The sequence below is a fragment of the Brienomyrus brachyistius genome, unplaced genomic scaffold, assembly GCF_023856365.1.
Source record: "Brienomyrus brachyistius isolate T26 unplaced genomic scaffold, BBRACH_0.4 scaffold53, whole genome shotgun sequence".
In the NCBI taxonomy this organism is placed as follows: Eukaryota; Metazoa; Chordata; class Actinopteri; order Osteoglossiformes; family Mormyridae; genus Brienomyrus; species Brienomyrus brachyistius.
In genome coordinates this window covers 1,181,476-1,199,318 of record NW_026042328.1, presented here as the reverse complement: position 1 = coordinate 1,199,318, position 17,843 = coordinate 1,181,476, and the positions used below count along the sequence as shown (strand labels likewise).

General features: G+C 47.2%; 1 protein-coding gene across 1 annotated transcript in view; it reads right to left on the bottom strand.

The window, feature by feature from the left end:
• The window catches only part of LOC125723981 (solute carrier family 12 member 7-like), a 53,214-nt gene extending 38,729 nt beyond the window's left edge, over positions 1 to 14,485 (bottom strand). The window contains 1 exon segment of the mRNA XM_049000798.1: positions 14,216 to 14,485. Within this exon segment, the coding sequence (XP_048856755.1) occupies positions 14,216 to 14,312 (97 nt within the window). The 5' untranslated portion in view covers positions 14,313 to 14,485.
• Between the last annotated feature and the right edge of the window lie 3,358 nt (positions 14,486 to 17,843).

The window sequence follows — 17,843 nt, the reverse complement described above, 5'->3', positions numbered from 1 at the left end:
GGGAACCTCAGGGATTATGGGAAAGGTCTGGCCTTGGCTTCACTTGTCAAGTGGTTTGTCGAGACTGAAGCCTGTTGTGCCAGTATTGAGACTAATGGAACCGCTAAGAACAGGGAGGGGTGCATGGATGTAACCTATATATAGTTAGGGCTGGTGGCTCAGTGGCTGAGTGTATTTCACAATGATAAGAAACACAGAACGAGAGAAGCTGAAGTATTTACCTGCAGTCATTTTTGTGCATGTATCCACTAGCAGAGTTTCCTGGGAAATATGGCAGGCCAACCTTTTCAGAGGTGTCTCTCTCAAACTGCCACCTTTACCACACCCACTCTAAGTGATAATGTGCTATGAATAACCAAGCATATGAAACACGGGATAAAGAAAGACAGCAAGCCCCTCCCACATTACTATGTCTGTCTGCTTGCAGTGTGTGAGACTGTCTGGGCAGCGAGACCCTCCCACATTACTCTGTCTGCCTGCCTGCAATGTGTGAGACTCTGTCTGGGCAGCGAGACCCTCCCACATTACTCTGTCCATCTGCCTGCAATGTGTGAGACTCTGTCTGGAAAGCGAGACCCTCCCACATTACTTTGTCTATCTGCCTGCAGTGTGTGACACTGTTTGGACAGCGAGACCCTCCCACATTACTCTGTCTGTCTGCCTGCAATGTGTGAAACTCTGTCTGGGAAGCGAGACCCTCCCACATTACTCTGTCCATCTGCCTGCAGTGTGTGACATTGTGTGGACAGCGAGACCATCCCACATTACTCTGTCTGTCTGCTTGCAGTGTGTGAGACTGTCTGGGCAGCGAGACCCTCCCACATTACTCTGTCCATCTGCCTGCAATGTGTGAGACTCTGTCCGGGCAGCGAGACCCTCCCACATTACTCTGTCCATCTGCCTGCAATGTGTGACACTGTTTGGACAGCGAGACCATCCCACATTACTCCATCTGTCTGCCTGCAATGTGTGAGACTCTGTCTGGGCAGCGAGACCCTCCCACATTACTCTGTCTGTCTGCCTGCAGTGTGTGACACTGTTTGGACAGCGAGACCCTCCCACATTACTCTGTCCATCTGCCTGCAATGTGTGAGACTGTCTGGGCAGCGAGACCCTCCCACATTACTCTGTCCATCTGCCTGCAATGTGTGACACTGTTTGGACAGCGAGACCCTCCCACATTACTCTGTCTGTCTGCCTGCAGTGTGTGACACTGTTTGGGCAGCGAGACCCTCCCACATTACTCTGTCTGCCTGCCTGCAATGTGTGAGACTCTGTCTGGGCAGCGAGACCCTCCCACATTACTTTTTCTACCTGCCCGCAGCGTGTGACACTGTTTGGACAGCGAGACCCTCCCACATTACTCTGTCTGTCTGCCTGCAGTGTGTGACACTGTTTGGGCAGCGAGACCCTCCCACATTACTCTGTCTGCCTGCCTGCAATGTGTGAGACTCTGTCTGGGCAGCGAGACCCTCCCACATTGCTTTTTCTATCTGCCCACAGTGTGTGACACTGTTTGGGCAGCGAGACCCTCCCACATTACTCTGTCCATCTGCCTGCAGTGTGTGACACTGTTTGGACAGCGAGACCCTCCCACTTTACTCTGTCTATGATAATATCAAAGACCAATACGCGCAAAGACAACCTTTACAATCCCAGGTCACCCATTCAGATGAAGTACAGGTGGTTACAGCAGGAATATGGTGTCTGACAAACTGATAGCATTCAGGCTTTGGCAGCTGAAAGGTCCATACTGTCCGATGTCACAAACCTGCACCTGGATTTGCTTATTGGCAATATTAACAACTCAATCATTAAATAGCTGAACATCAGGATTAAAAATTCATTACCACTCAGACAGTCTCTTATTACTGGAGTATTGTTTATTTGTTGAAGTTGAAGAACAAAAATGTTTAAAATGTACAAGTTTATAAAAAAATATAAATGTAGCTTTATAAAATAAGTTGCTTCCTTTATTCATTATATACATGCATTTTAACTAAATCAAGGGGCAGCCTAATGTTTCTGTGCTCATCTACTCCGAAGAGACTTGAATTCCAGCCCAAAAACAGGCTTTCACGGCACAGTATTACGTAAGCTCTCCACCCTATAACGTTACGCATTGGCTCGCCAAGGCCCCCTGCTGGCCATCAGAGTATTACGTAAGCTCTCCACCCTATAACGTTACGCATTGGCTCGCCAAGGCCCCCTGCTGGCCATCAGAGTATTACGTAAGCTCTCCACCCTATAACGTTACGCATGGGCTCGCCAAGGCCCCCTGCTGGCCATCAGAGTATTACGTAAGCTATCCACCCTATAATGTTATGGGTGGGCTGGCCAAGGCCCCCTGCTGGCCATCAGAGTATTACGTAAGTTCTCCACCCCATAACTTTACAGATGGGCTCGCCAAGGCCCCCGGCTGGCCATCAGAGTATTAAGTCAGCTCTCCACCCCATACCAAGGCCCCCTGTTGGCCATCACATGGTGACTGGCACGGACAGCTACCCTGAATTCCAAACGAACTTTGAGACGCTAGCACAGGTGAATCGCTTCAGGTGAGCCTCTGGCCAGGATTCTCGGGACGAGCTGCAGCCCTACCGCCCCCAGGTCAGGAAACGGCTGGCCGAGCTGTTTACATCCACGTGACGCTGACTTTCTTAGCCAGCACCTACGCACCACGAAAGAGTATGGACACTGTCAGAGCTACCCAATCCTGTTAGCTAGAGCTGGTATGAACATGCAGATGTAAACACACACGCTCAAACCCCTCCACACTGCTAAACATGCTAAACATACCGCCTCCTCTGTGAAACTCAGACATGTTCAGGAATTTCCTGGAAAGCAAACGCTGCAGTTATGACTGAACACGCATGACTGAACATGCATGCACATACACCACACTTACAATATGCAAATCAGCAGTGCTTCAAGTAGCAGTACAACATTTCAGCTCTGATTTTCAGCTGTGGGTCTTAGGTTGGCCATAAAATATACGTGTGTTTTGTTTGTCATCAATACTAAGAGCTTCTGAGCAGATCACCGGCTCACTGCTTTGACATACGGACAGTACTGGCCCCAGGTCCTCTCACTCTGATAGGGGAGCCTGACAGAATGGCTAGAATCCAAGGGAGAAGGCGAGGTGCAGAAAACATGCTGGAGAGGGCAAGTGGAGGGAGCTGAGAGCTATGGGGAGACACGGGTGTGGTGCGACCAACAGCCTTCTGTAGTGGGAGAGCAGTTGAGAGATGGAGATTTGGTCTCCACAACATAATATAAACATAATCTACACACACACGCATACACACACTCACACACTTACTACTCTCATCACATACAAAACCTGCTGTTTAACTTCATGATACTTTTCCTAAAACACTGGAATTTACTCATTAAGCTGTGTTTAAAGACAGTGACTATTAGATATAAGTGTCTCAGACCAGTAAGCTATCAATCAGCATGATTAAGCTTGGGATTAAGGGGTTTGTGTTGTGCCTGTCACAAGTCTGCAATCACTGGGAGGTCCCACACAACCAAGGGGCCCCTGGTTACACACTAACACTCACCAGCTGGAAAAATGGGTCATGTATAAAGCTGGTTAATTAAGGATTGTCTAATATGAAAGATGCTATGTAGGAAGTCTACAGAACTAGCCAGCAAACTTACAGAACCAGCCAGCAAGCTTACAGAACTACCCAGCAAGACTACAGAACCAGCCAGCAAACTTACAGAACTATCTAGCAAGTCTACAGAACCAGCCAGCAAACTTACAGAACCAGTCAGCAAACCTACAGAACCAGCCAGCAAGTCTACAGAGCCAGCCAGCAAACCTACAGAACCAGCCAGCAAACCTACAGAACCGGCCAGCAAGCTGTTTATGTTGTTATCACTTTGCACCAGTACTTTGGTACATACTACCTCACTTTGTTATTTCATTTGTTTGTTCATATTTATGTCTGCATTTGTTATGTCATTTTCTATGCTGTCCATCCTAGAGCTGCTAAACAGTCTTTTGTTGTTTTTTTTTTTTTTTATAAAACAATGAGAGTAAGGATCTATTCTATTCCATTCTAAGCTTACAGAAGGAGCAGCCACCCAGGCATGTCTTTTATCTTAGGTTCGCACCTGCCTGTCCCTGAAAGCTCCGCAGATCCAGCATGGCAGCTTGTACTCTTTCGTTGTAGACCTGAGGACTACAAGAACTGCACAACCTTAATGAGGCACCTCCTCCGTGTATGTGTGCAAATCGGCTTGTTCTACCAGGCTGGCGAGCGTAGCCTCGTCCAACTGGCCCAGGGCCAAGCTGCACCCCCAGGGCTGTAGAATTACTGCTTCTATTAAAAAGTTCACCCATGCATTTTTCATAAGAATGAATATAAATTCAGTTCCTAGAAAATCAAGCTGAAGTAATTCCCAGAACTTAAAAAAATAGGTGTGCTTTGCTGAAGGGACAATTACGGCATGTAGTTAGACCCGTTTTAAACGATCAATCTGCCACCACCAAATATATGAAATATTTGTTTTGAGGAGAGATGAGAGAAAAATCACGAGTTTGTTAATAGATGCATAGTATTAGTTGAAAATCTCCTCATTGTTTTCTGCGACAGTGAAATGCCTTGACAGAGAAATGCCTTGACAGTGAAATGCCTTGACAGTGAAATGCCTTGACAGTGAAATGCCTTGACAGTGAAATGCAACAACCTGTTCAGAATGATGACAGCTACGTTTTTGCATTTCTGCACTTGTAGGGTTATTGCTCTTCTGGCGACAAATTCACAGCTGCTGCTTCTTCTGAGGGCAGTACAGTTGCATCACCTTGTTCCGTCCACAAAATTAAGATATTAAGGCAGATTCAACCGGTCTGTCATAAGAGTGATGCAGCCAGTCCTACCACACAGCACACAGCCAGTAAGTGGGAGATTACAATGCGCAGGTCAGAAAGAGCTGTGCCTGAAATAAAGCTGTCAGCAGTTGCTAAGATGCACAGGAAACACCGGCATAGAAGAAAGAGGTTTCATGCCACCAGATGCTGTAATGGACCTTTGTCATGGAGCATTGCAGCCTGGACCTTCTTTCAGGGGGGGCTTTGATATGCGGGTCTAGGGTCTGCACAACACAGAGGGCAGCTGAGCGCGGATATCCTGCAAATGGTGAGCAAGAGAAGACATGCTCATCAATATGGGGCAAGGTTCAGCTTCTCCAAAGGGACAAAAGTAAGAGGAGGCACCAGAACAGCATGATGCTGACAGCTTCACTCAAAGGAGAAGGTGCTACACTCCATCATGCGTTATGCTCCATTGGCAGGGTCTGTACTGGGTGGAGGATGTACCTCTGCCTTACATTTACGGCCTGCTTCTGTCAATCACCAGTACAGACTGGAAGGACCAGCACAGCTAAGGGAAACTCCCAATACCGTTAACTGCAGTGGCACTATTACTCAATTTAATTTTTTAATAGCGTGGTGGCCTGAGGGGGAGCCTGGTCCCTTCACGCCTCCAGAGCTACCAGTTTGGATCCCGACCCACTGTGTGCATGTAGTTTGCAGACTGACCTCATACTGTGCCAGTTCCCTCATGCCTCCAGAGCTACCAGCTTGGATCCCAACCCACCGTGTGCATGCAGTTTGCAGACTGACCTCATGCTGTTCCGGTTCCCTCATGCCTCCAGAGCTACCAGCTTGGATCCCAACCCACCGTGTGCATGCAGTTTGCAGACTGACCTCATGCTGTTCCGGTTCCCTCATGCCTCCAGAGCTACCGGTTTGGATCCTGTCCCACCGTGTGCATGCAGTCTGCAGACTGACCTCATGCGGTGCCAGTTCCCTCACGCCTCCAGAGCTACTGGTTTGAATCCTGACCCACCGTGTGCATGAAGTTTGCAGACTGACCTCATGCTGTTCCGGTTCCCTCACGCCTCCAGAGCTACTGGTTTGAATCCCGACCCACCGTGTGCATGTAGTTTGCAGACTGACCTCATGCTGTTCCGGTTCCCTCATGCCTTCAGCGCTACATGTTTGGATCCCGACCCACCGTATAAGATGTGCCTTTTAAGGTGTCATTACCCATAATGTGTAGCTTTGTGTCTTTATGGACAAGTGACTGACGCCCTATCTAGGGGGCGCTCTTGCTGTCCTGTGCTCCCTTGGATAAGCTCCAGGTTGAAGCCCAGTACTGGATCATCGGCACGTAACATTGATATATGAATTAATACATAAGCACTAATATCCAGAGTAATTGTGTATTTGAAATAATCCCTGATTTGTCTTGAGACTATGCAGTTCACCAAAAACTAGGGTCAGTAATCCCATGTTACCTTTGTAAAGTTAAATGAATAAATAAAGGAATATCTACCTCCAGTTTATTAAAAAAGAACGACATCCCTCGCATCCCTAAGCTAGAGCTGCTCCAAAGTTTGGGCCCAATTTTAACTGCATAAACATATCATTGTCCATCCATCCATTTTCCAAACCGCTTATCCGACTGGGTCTGGAGACATATCATTGTAATAGACAAAAATAACACATTGCAAAAGAGATCCACAGATAAAAATGCAGTCTTTCCTGCTTTCTTTTCAAAGCAGTGATTAACCAGAGGCACCAATTCTGCTTATATCCTAAAAAATAAAACAAAATGAATCTTCTGTTGGGGAGGAGCAATTTTTGATGTTTGAATTAATGTTCTTTCGAACGCAACTGGATTAAGACACAAAAACATATAAATATCGCGGTGTAATGGGATTAAAATGAGCACAGAGTACCTGCGAACTTGGGGAACTCCCAGAGGGAGTGGGGAAGGTGCTGAGTTGGGGCCCGCAGAGTGACTTACCCCAGCACGACCACCAGGGGGCACAAGCAAGAAAGGCCAGCAAAAATTGCAAGCACTCAGATGCACTATATTGAATCTGCAGAATGCAATAGAGACATGAAAGTGAGTCCTATTGATTGGCACTGTTATATAGTGGGACAATGATAGACTTCCCACGGTACACCTGTAATGCTACACCAGAGCTATGCCTCTGAAAATCAATCCCAATACAATTACACAGGTTCTAATATAGGCATGTATGGAGAAAACTAACCCTACAGTATTAATAGTATTTCTTGCCAATAACAGATTTGGCCTTGGAAAAAACCGAAAATGAGAGACTAAAGAAAAGTGATTCTTTCGGGGAAGAGCTGAAAGGACATTAAATGGTGAATAAAAGCATCGTAAGCGTGAGAAGCACACATCCTGCATTCAGCCAAAGCACAGAGAAAAATCTGCTTCCCCTCCTGCTCCATATGCAAGCATGAACAATGCAAAAAGAAAAAAATGACACAACTGTTCAGAGAGAAGACTTTCAGCATTCAGAGAAACATCCTTTTCCTCAAAACAGCCCCACACACACAAAAAACAAGGACGGGAGTGTGGTCATCTTTCCACTTGCGTCACGATCTTTAAAATCCTGTGCCACTGCTAATTGTGTGAAAAATGGCACCACACGTGAGCAGCACGATACAGGTACGTTGGCCCTCTGCTCACAGACTCCCCCTAGCCACAATCTCCTGCTACATCAGTAGTATCGTAATCTGAACACACACAACTAAGACATAGGCATATAAAACTCTCACATTGACAGTGTCAATGCAGTTTCTGCAGTATGGCAGAGCTTGTTGGAATCTGGTGAAAAAGACACTAGAGACACATCAGCCCTGAGAATGTGGGTACATGTTGTCTGTCGAGAATGTGGATACACATGGTTTGTTGAGAATATGGGTATACGTCTGTTGAGAATGTAGGTACACATTGTCTCTTGCTGATGTGGGTACACGTCTGTTACGGATGAGGGTACAAGTTGTCAGCTGAGAATGTGGGTACATGTTTTCTGTCGAGAATGTGGATTCACGTGGTCTATTGAGAATATGGGTACGTGTCTGTTGAGAATGTAGGTACACATTGTTGAGAATGTGAGTACATGTTGTCTGTTGAGAATGTGGGTACACGTTGTCTGTTGAGAATGTGGGTACACATTGTTGAGAATGTGAGTACATGTTGTCTGTTGAGAATGTGGGTACATGTCTGTTGAGAATGTGGGTACACGTTGTCTGTTGAGAATGTGGATACATGTCTGTTGAGAATGTAGGTACACATTGTTGGGAATGTGAGTACATGTTGTCTGTTGAGAATGTGGGTACATGCTGTTGAGAATGTGGGTACACGTTGTCTGTTGAGAATGTGGGTACACATTGTTGAGAATGTGGGTACATGTCGTCTGTTGGGAATGTGGGTACATGTCTGTCGAAAATGTGGGTACACGTCTGACGAAATTGTGGCTGCACATTGTCTGTTGTGTAGCTCAGGAGTCTGCATGGCGGCACTAGGCAGGAGCAGACATGCAGCAATCATCACTCACAACATGCTCTGTAAACTACAAAGACACAGCTCTGTGGTGGGATGACCTGAGCATTCAGTCAATAACGCAGCGAATATGACTTGCAGAGGCCGTGTGTGAAAAGTGCAAAACTAAGCTTGAGGCACCAGAAATATAGGCGAAGAAGGAGCTTCGGCAGAAACGGGATTTTCTGTCACCACATAGCTCATATTTCAGAGCATATCGGTCAGAAATACCAAATGAGTGCTTATGACGTGCGCCGGAGATAAAAGAAAAGCCTCAGCATGTAGGAGCATAGGAGGTGGGAGTGGAGCAGGCCTCTTATCTCGGGCTGCACATTTCGCTTTGCGCTGTGGGAGTCCCAGACGGCAGCGGAGATGGTCTCCCGGGCTGAGGGTCACCCGGGTTCATCCCCCTCAGCCGGAACCCGGGGCCGGTCTGTTAGGGCCACACAGGGGCCTTTTTCATGGCTATCTGGAGAGGAACGGACTGATGGGCCGTATTGGGTCGGCTTGACGTTTGACGTGAGTCTGACATGCATCTGGCAGAATGTGCTTCTCTTTTTCATCCGTTTAAACACAGAAAGGCAGTTTTTCTTTAACATCTCCTTAGTCCCTGTGGGGCTTTCTGCATAGCGAGGGGGGAGGCGTGTTCTGTGGCCCTTGGCAAACATTTCACACACGTGGGAACTGCTAAAGCCTCAAGTTAAATAAACAGGAGGAAGAAAGAGCGGGGAGATGCCGGCCAATTTTGGCTGGTAAACAGGTAAAACACGAATGGCAGGTACGCGTAGCATTTATAAGATGCAACTCAATTGTTATTTGCATTCTGGTGCCACAATAACAGGCAGAGCAACAAACATATTTTTCCTTTGATTCTCTGGCAGCGTCTTCAAAAATTCCTACAAACAGGTGCTTCTAGAATTAGAAACAGGATGACAGAGGAGATTAATCTCCCAGGATTAGGGCCCAGTAAAAACCGCAATTTTGTGATGAAATTATGACACCAGAGCAAATGATTCAGCAACTTTGCCACGTTGATGTGAAAGAGCAAAGGCTCTGGGGCAGGGTAGAGGGGACACGCCGTTTCAAGCGTTTAGGTAAGGTGTGGTGAGCGGAAGCCGAAATGCAGGCTGGGCCAGAACACCAGACCACGGCAAGACAGGAGAAATGTGACATCACCTTGTCTCTGGGGGGCCGTGGATTATTACTTGCTATGAGATTATCATTCCATGCTGCTTTTTCACTGCCCCCAAGAAGCAAGCCGTTCCCGAGTCATAACCGAGTCGTACCCGAGTCATAACCGAATCGTTCCCGAGTCGTAACCGAGTCGTACCCAAGCCTGTACCCGAGTCGTACCCAAGCCCGTACCCGAGTCGTACCCGAGTCGTACCCAAGCCCGTACCCGAGTCGTACCCGAGTTGCACCCAAGCCAGTACCCGAGTCGTACCCAAGTTGTACCCAAGCCCGTACCCGAGTCGTACCCGAGTTGCACCCAAGCCTGTACCCGAGTCGTACCCAAGTTGTACCCAAGCCCGTACCCGAGTCGTACCCGAGTTGCACCCAAGCCAGTACCCGAGTCGTACCCAAGTTGTACCCAAGCCCGTACCCGAGTCGTACCCGAGTTGCACCCAAGCCAGTACCCGAGTCGTACCCAAGTTGTACCCAAGCCCGTACCCGAGTCGTACCCGAGTTGCACCCAAGCCTGTACCCGAGTCGTACCTAAGCCCGTACCCACACTGACATGGCTCTGCCTACTAGCAGGGCCGAAAGTCTAACATCACCACCATCTGATCCGTGTTCTAGGCACGGATTATCTGAAGGAAACAAGGGCATGTTCTACATATTATTCATTATTAGGAGTATCACACATCATGATCTATTAATGCATTCCTGATAACTTGGGACTTGAAAATTTTCAACCTTCTACTTAAAGAGGTACTACAGCTGAATGGAACAGACAATTACAAAACTTCAGAATGGAATGGTAAATCATGATGTACACAGTGTGAACAGTAAATATTAATAACATAATAATAACACTAACAATAATAATAATAATAATAACAATTGCACATAGTAGATAACTGTGTGAACAGTACACCTTGTGAACAGTAAACAAGCGTCTCTTCCATTTTACATCACTCTCGCTCTCCAAGTCCACCAACGCCTTTACCGAGTCGACCCTTCTGCAGTGGAAAACTTCAGCAAGCTGAAATCGCGCTGTAACTAGTCTCTCTTCACGGTATGACTCAGGAATGGCTCATGTATGACTCGGGAACAGCTCGGGTATGACTCGGGAACGGCTCGGGTATGACTCGGGAACGGCTCGGGTATGACTCGGGAACGGCTCGTGTATGACTCGGGAACGGCTCATGTATGACTCGGGAACGGCTCGGTTATGACTCGGGAACGGCTCGGGTATGACTCGGGAACGGCTCGGGTATGATTCGGGAACGGCTCGGGCAGGACTAGGGTCCAGCTCCGTTCCTGTATGCCAGTGGAAAAGCACTGTTAGTCATTCGCATGTTAATGTAAAATGATGTCACTGCTGTTAGCAGCCAGTAGGAGACAAATGCTTTCCTCCTGAATTAAATACTCCACAAAAATGAATGGCACTGTAAATAAATGACATCCAGATATTCACTGGTGGTGTTATAAATTCTGTACCTAAGTATGCCACATTTTTTAACTTGTACCTCAACAAACAAAAAACAAAACTCACCAAACTGGAGAATCGCAGCAATCATTTGGTGACAGCAAATCTCTCTCTCTCTCTCTCTCTCACACACACACACACACACACACACTTTCGTATTCTTACCTTTGTGGGGACTCGATTCATTTCTATGGATAACCCTAATCCCACTTATGACTACTTTAACCCCTTAAACCCCAACTTAACCATAAGTAATCAAACAAAAAGTCTTTTGCCGTTTTTAATTTTTTGATTGCATTCATAGATTTTTATAAAAGTGATGTTATCCGTGTGGGGACCATAAATAAACATGCCAGGTTTTAATGACACTGTGGTGAAATCTGCTCCCCACAGTCTGATAATTACAAAGGTGTCGTGGTGAGAGGTGCAAACACACCCAGGTGTGCAAACACACCCAGCTCTCGGCGTCGCACCTGCGGAGATTTGCCCTTTGTCTGTGTGGACTTTCACCTGAAACGGCCTCAAGCAAACTGCATGTAAGTCACATATTTTAATCGCAAAGTGACCTGTTCAATTTTTGTTCTCGATTTGCCTTTGTCTCCCCCATGCAGTAGGCAGAAACAGCGACACACACACACCTTCACAATGGCCTGGATGCTTAGGAGCCGAGATCGCAAACGGAAAGGCCTCAGCACTCGTTTGTGCTCCAAGCAGCACCTACGGTTCAAAGTCGCCCTAAATGAAAATCTAACCATGTAATACTTCAAGACAGCACTTAGCAAACGAACCCAAACCAGCCGAGACCAGGATTTGAACTAGACATTCGGAGATAATCCTGTAAATATGCAGTGTTTACACTCCAGTTTCCAAGAATGTTTACCACACTCCTCCCTAATATTTAGCTGTGGTGGGGCTCAGGGCCTGCCCGCTCCTTAGGCGATCGCCTAGGGTGCACTGCACTAGGGGGTGCAAAAAAGTGGGTGAAAAAAAATCAGAAGAAACTCCTCTGGTTTCATACCTTGACATTACAGTTATTTACACTAGTTTTAATATTTCACTGCTTTTCTTATGAATCAGATGCCAGTTCGCTGGTTACCAGCCAGATTAGCCTGTGTTACTAAAATGTTTGGAATAAAAATGAACTGACAGAATTTGTTTTTGTTGCTCTGGGTGTGGAGAAGCTCATCAGAATTTCGCCTGGGGTGCCAAAACACCCAGGGCTGACACTATTGTGAGAAGTATACCTAAGCATACCTGACTGCACAGGAAGAAGTATCTCTGGGTTTTATGGGGCTGGTTTTATAGCGGGTCCTGCCTGAGCCGCAGTGACATAAGCAGCTCGCTGAGACTCGTTAAGTCAGCGGCAGCGAGACAGGCTGCCTCTCTTATCTCAGAGAGGAATTTCGTAAGCAGACATTCTCAGGTTAATGTGCTGTGTGAGCTCCCTCCTGGGACTCGCTTTGCGGGGCAGCAAGTGAACATGAAAAGGGCAGGGCGTGCAGCGGAAACTGCCGGAAAGCTCCCTGGTTTAGCAGTGAGTGGCGCTGTCTCTGAAAGGAGGAGACAGATGAACGCCACTCCTGTACTGGTGACCGAGGATTAGAAGGTGAATCATAGCTCTCAGTTGTCACGACGAGGGCTTGACCGGAAAATGGCCCAATCTCATTGCAGCTCACAGGCTGTCTAACAACATCGCCGTGTAACTTAAGTATGTCCATGAGCAAGTTTAACGTGAAGCAGGAGAGTCAGGAGGATTATTTCCAAAGTTCCATATTCCTGTTTCAGACAGCTCAGGTAAAATCCATCCTTTACACAGGCACATTCCCTTTGCTGCTTAGCCTTAGAACAGCTGCTTCCTACATGAAGCCAAAGCGCCCCCCCCCCGCATTCTAGAAGCTTCCCCGGGTACCTGTAAACTCCCGCTGAGTTACCTCAGGGTGTCTTTCTTCTGCAAAGCCATTTAGCTTAATTCGGACACCTCTCAGACTGACGCCGAATGAGTTTCTCTTTTCTAACTGCAGATCATTAAAAGACACACATTTTATAACTAAAAAAAAGCTGTTAACACAGACAATTACAAAACTTCAAACCTGTAAAAAAAAAACTAATTCCTGTGTAAGAATCCCTGTTGGGCTCCATGTGATGGTTCTGAGAGGGAAACTTTCAGGGGCAACTTTCAGCCTGCAGAGGTAGGAGCCATCAGGCTGTAAATATTGATGGAGGCCGACAGAGAAGGTATGAGGACCTGGATCGCCCTGGAGGAGGACCCTGCTCCATGGATCTGGGTGAGTTCCTCCAGAATCACAAAACGCTTGGTGCCATGTCCTACAGTGTGCCCTCGGAAAGGGCCTCAGAACCACACACAGAGGAAAATGATTCCTTAATAACACCCCAGCTATTTAGCAGGCTGAAAGCAGTTCAGCTAAAGGTGGATGTAGCATGACAGGTATGTTCTGGGTGGGGTGCGGCAGCTTGGGCGAATTACGGCTGCACCATTATTCACCGTGCTGATAGGCGTGCCCCGTGGGACTGAGGCAGAGGGCTGGGCTGTGGGGGGCACCAGCCAAGAGGCGGTAAGAGGGACAGTGCGGCAGCAGGCAGGCCGGCTGTAATGGTGAACGAGACCCAGCGTGCAGCCTACAGCTAAAACAACGGGGCAGGCGTGAAAGGCACTAAAAAGCGTGAGAGCATGCACTTTACTCTGCAAAGTTACCAAAAAAAGGTCTGGTTTTCTGTTAGGTGAGCCCTGCCGGACACCCTCTGCTTCCAAGAATCGGCACGGAACAAGATGAATTTCAATGAATGCACTGCAGACAGATGGGCAGGCTTTGGCACTTTCAAAGCAGAACAAACAAAAGTGGCACAGGACGATGTCATCCCTGCTCAGCAGGTCTGCGCGCGTGAAAGGCAGACGCACTCTAGGAACAGATTCTCGTTCAGATAAGCGATCACCAAACATGCTGACCACGGAAACCACACAGACATCCAACACCTTTCTCAGCACTCTTTTCGTACAAAAATAGTTACCACGTTTTGTTTTAAAAAAGAAACAGTAACTTTCTGCTTGAGACCAAAGAGGATTTGTCTGGAAACTCGTCAGGAGGTTGAGGAACAGAGCACCGCGGACCCCCCCAGGATTCTCATTGTGTCTCGCCCTCCGGCACAAGCGGTAATTGCAGGATGGCCTCACCTGGGTATAACTCTTGTGAGTGGCTTTGGGCGTCTTCCTCCTCCAGCGGCTCAGTCCTGCTGTCCTCCACAGGGACCACAGTAAAGTTTGTGGGCATTTTCACTGCATGCGCCTTCCTCCGGGCAGGTGCGAGCCTCGCGATACACCCTCACTCTGCCTCAGAGCTCTCTACCGGCTCCGCTACAGTCCGAAGTTCTCAGTTTCCTTTCTCCACTATCGCTTAGATACTGTGCCCCATGTGACCAGCCTCTCTCCATTTAAGGAGTGTGGAGAGGCTCCTCCCACTGGCAAGCCCTTCCCTGCTATCAGGAAGAGTGCCGCCTGCTGTGAGCAGGGCTTCCTGAGAGCGCCGGCCCCGTCTGAAAGGAGAAGCTCCTCCATTGGCCACGGAGGGTGGGGGTTGCTAGTGGAAGTGCTACATTTCTTGTTTGCCTGCACCCATCTGGTGCAGTACTGTAGGTACCATGAGTACAAATGTGACGTCTTCTCTGCATGCGTACACAGGGCAAGGGGCCCCTTTGTGTGGGTAACCGCTCAGCCTGCCGGCAACAGGCAGCCCACTGTAGCCCACTTATGAACTCCAGATGCCTAACCCCACCCCAAGGACAGGAAACAGGAGGGAACAATTGATTTATTCAAACGTTCTTCTGAAAAGATGAAAAATTCTCTTACATTCTCCTAAGCACAGCACAGGAACACATTCTGGATGGCCAACAAATACACGTTTGTCTTCTGGTGCTTACAAGTAAACGTACGGATGTGGGCATGACACTGCCAGACTAGTCAATGAAGATACAGTAAAAACTGCCATTACTCTTCACTGGATTTTTTGTAACATTGTTGCTAACAAACCGCCACAGAGCATCAAATTTGTCAACAAGAAATATCATGAAAGTTAAACGTGTAAAATAAAGAATCAACATCTGAGTGAAAAATATAAGAAGGCAAAAGCAGAAACAAACACCCCAGTGGTAATTAGAGGAGGGGGGGGGGGCACAGCCAAATAGCTGCCCATCCCCCACCCACACCCTCCCCCCAACATACACTAACATTATACAGTTAGTAAGGCTCTAAGCCATAGGTGAGGTCGGCTTTGGCCATCTGTACTGATGAGCAATCAGAACCAGGACAATGGACCGGGTCCATGTGTGACAGCCCCAGCAGGAACACCGAGCCAGTTACAGTGGACCATCCTTATGGACGTGTGCTGAAGAGAAATTAGAACCAGGACAATGGACCGGGCCCATGTGTGACAGATCCAGCAGGAACACCGAGCCAGTTACAGCGGACCGACCTTATGGACGTATGCTGACGAGCAATCAGAACCAGGACAATGGACCGGGTCCATGTGTTACAGCTCCAGCAGGAACACCGAGCCAGTTACTGTGGACCGTCCTTATGGACGTGTGCTGACGAGCAATCAGAACCAGGACAATGGACCGGGTCCATGTGTGACAGCCCCAGCAGGAACACCGAACCAGTTACTGTGGACCGTCCTTATGGACATGTGCTGATGAGCTGGAACTGCTGCCTTCGATAAAAGCATAGTACCACAGGGGAGATGCGCGTGCATTTCAGCAAGCTCCAGTCTAATCTATATGATCCGGCAAACAGGACTCAAGTTTCACAGCCGCAACAAAATCGAAATATTTAATGTTAAACAATTAGCCCTGGAAGAGAAAAACTGCAGCATCCAGGTTGCATATCTTGTCGCATTGATTTTATCTACAGTAGTCAGTTACAATAATGTGATCAAATAACAGATCTTTGTAAACTTTTTTTTTTTTTTTTTTACTGTTTTACTTCATGCCGTGGAAATTTGTCTCAATCTTAACAAGCTGCTGCCACCTACAGGCCACTCTAAATATGTCAGTGCAATATCAGGAAACGGGTGGCAGCTTTTCCGAGGTTGCTAGGCACGTTGCACAATATTTTCATGGGAAATGGCCTGCCAGTAGCACGGTATGTCACAAATAAGTACTTATTTTACTTTCATGTCATTTCAACATTTCACTAGTCCCTCCTAAATACCCCCCCACCGAATTTAAACACCCAGCCTCAATGTTCTGGGCGTGCGTCTGTCCATCCATCCGTCTGCTAATAGCTTATCCCGGTCCCAGGACGGGACAGAAGTGTGAGACTAATAACAGGAAACAGCGAAGTCCTTAAAAAACTCGCAGTCGATCTTTCCCAGCGACTCCACACCTCACGGTGGCGCCGGAGAGACTTATGATTAATAAGAGTCCAAACGTGTAGAACTTGTGTGGCATCCAGGTCTCGGCTTTACTGAAAATAGTTCTTTTGTAGCCATTGTTGTTGTTCTGGGGGGCTCCCGAGGGGCAGGATCATTGATCGATGGATGGTGATGGTGGGGGGCGGCGGGGGTAAAGCACTGCATCAGGGGGGTGCTCATCTAGGCAGCTGTTTGGCGAGCTCTTATGTGTCTCTATATGTTCTTCCTCTCTGTGTCTCTGTCTCTCTCTGTTCCCTCTGTCTGTGTACGTATGTCCCCCCCCCCTCTCTCCCTGTCTCTCTCTGTTCCCTCTGTCTGTGTATGTCCCCCCCTCCCCCTGTCCGTTCCCTCTGTCTGTGTATGCCCTCTCTCTCTCCCCCTCCCTCTGTCTCTCTCTCCCCCTCTGTCTATCCCTCTCTGCCTGATCCCTCTGTTTGTGTATGCCCCCCCCCCTCTCCCTCTGTCTCTCTTTACGAATTTGTAAGGCGTGGCTGTGCCCGTCAGCACTCGTTATTAATTAAAAGGTTTAAGGAAAACATATGATTTATTTAGTAAGGAAACGCCACCGCAAACTATTTCACGCATATGAAAGACATTTCCTCTGGTGATAACGTGTCTTTTAAAACATTTAGTCAGAAAAACAAACGAAGAGGTACAATGTCTGTGATAACATTTTCCCGTCATTTGTGTGGCATATACTCCGAGAAAAATATTTTCTTAAATCCTTAAACACAAATGATGACGAAACGCAAAAATCTTTTTGCGCAAATTATGTGCAAAATCTAGGCCACTTAATTGCTTTAATCTTTAAAAATGAATTATATTCATTTATCTAAACTTTTAAACAGTAATTGGTAAAGATATTGTAGTTTTTCTTACAATTTCTTACCTGAAGGATGTCTCTATTGTGTATGTGTGAAAAATTGTTAACATTTGATGGTCCAGATTTTATTATCCTAAGTTTGGTCTGGATACATAATTCGTACCGCTTAAAAAAAATATTATTTTAACTGGGCTCTCAGTTGGTCTCATGCATTGACCGTGAGATACAAGCACGCCACACCTTGTGTTTCTCACACTGAGATGTAAGGAATTACCCCCACCAGGATGTCCCGTTATATGGGATTAATGTGCGGGGTTTTCCGCCATGTTTATAACTGTTAATTTTAACCGACTAGCCAGAAAATAGCATTTGTTGTTTCCAGGTAAATTTCAAAGTTGCATGTGTTTGCGCTGCAAGCACGTTATTACATAGATGCGCCCACAGATGTAGCGCAGGCAAGGTTTCGCCCCTAATCTCATCTCATTCCAAACTTTTGATGAATCTTGAGAGTCTTGATTTTAATGATTACCAGCTTTATTTGCTCTGATGTGCTCCGCATGCTGAATTATTCT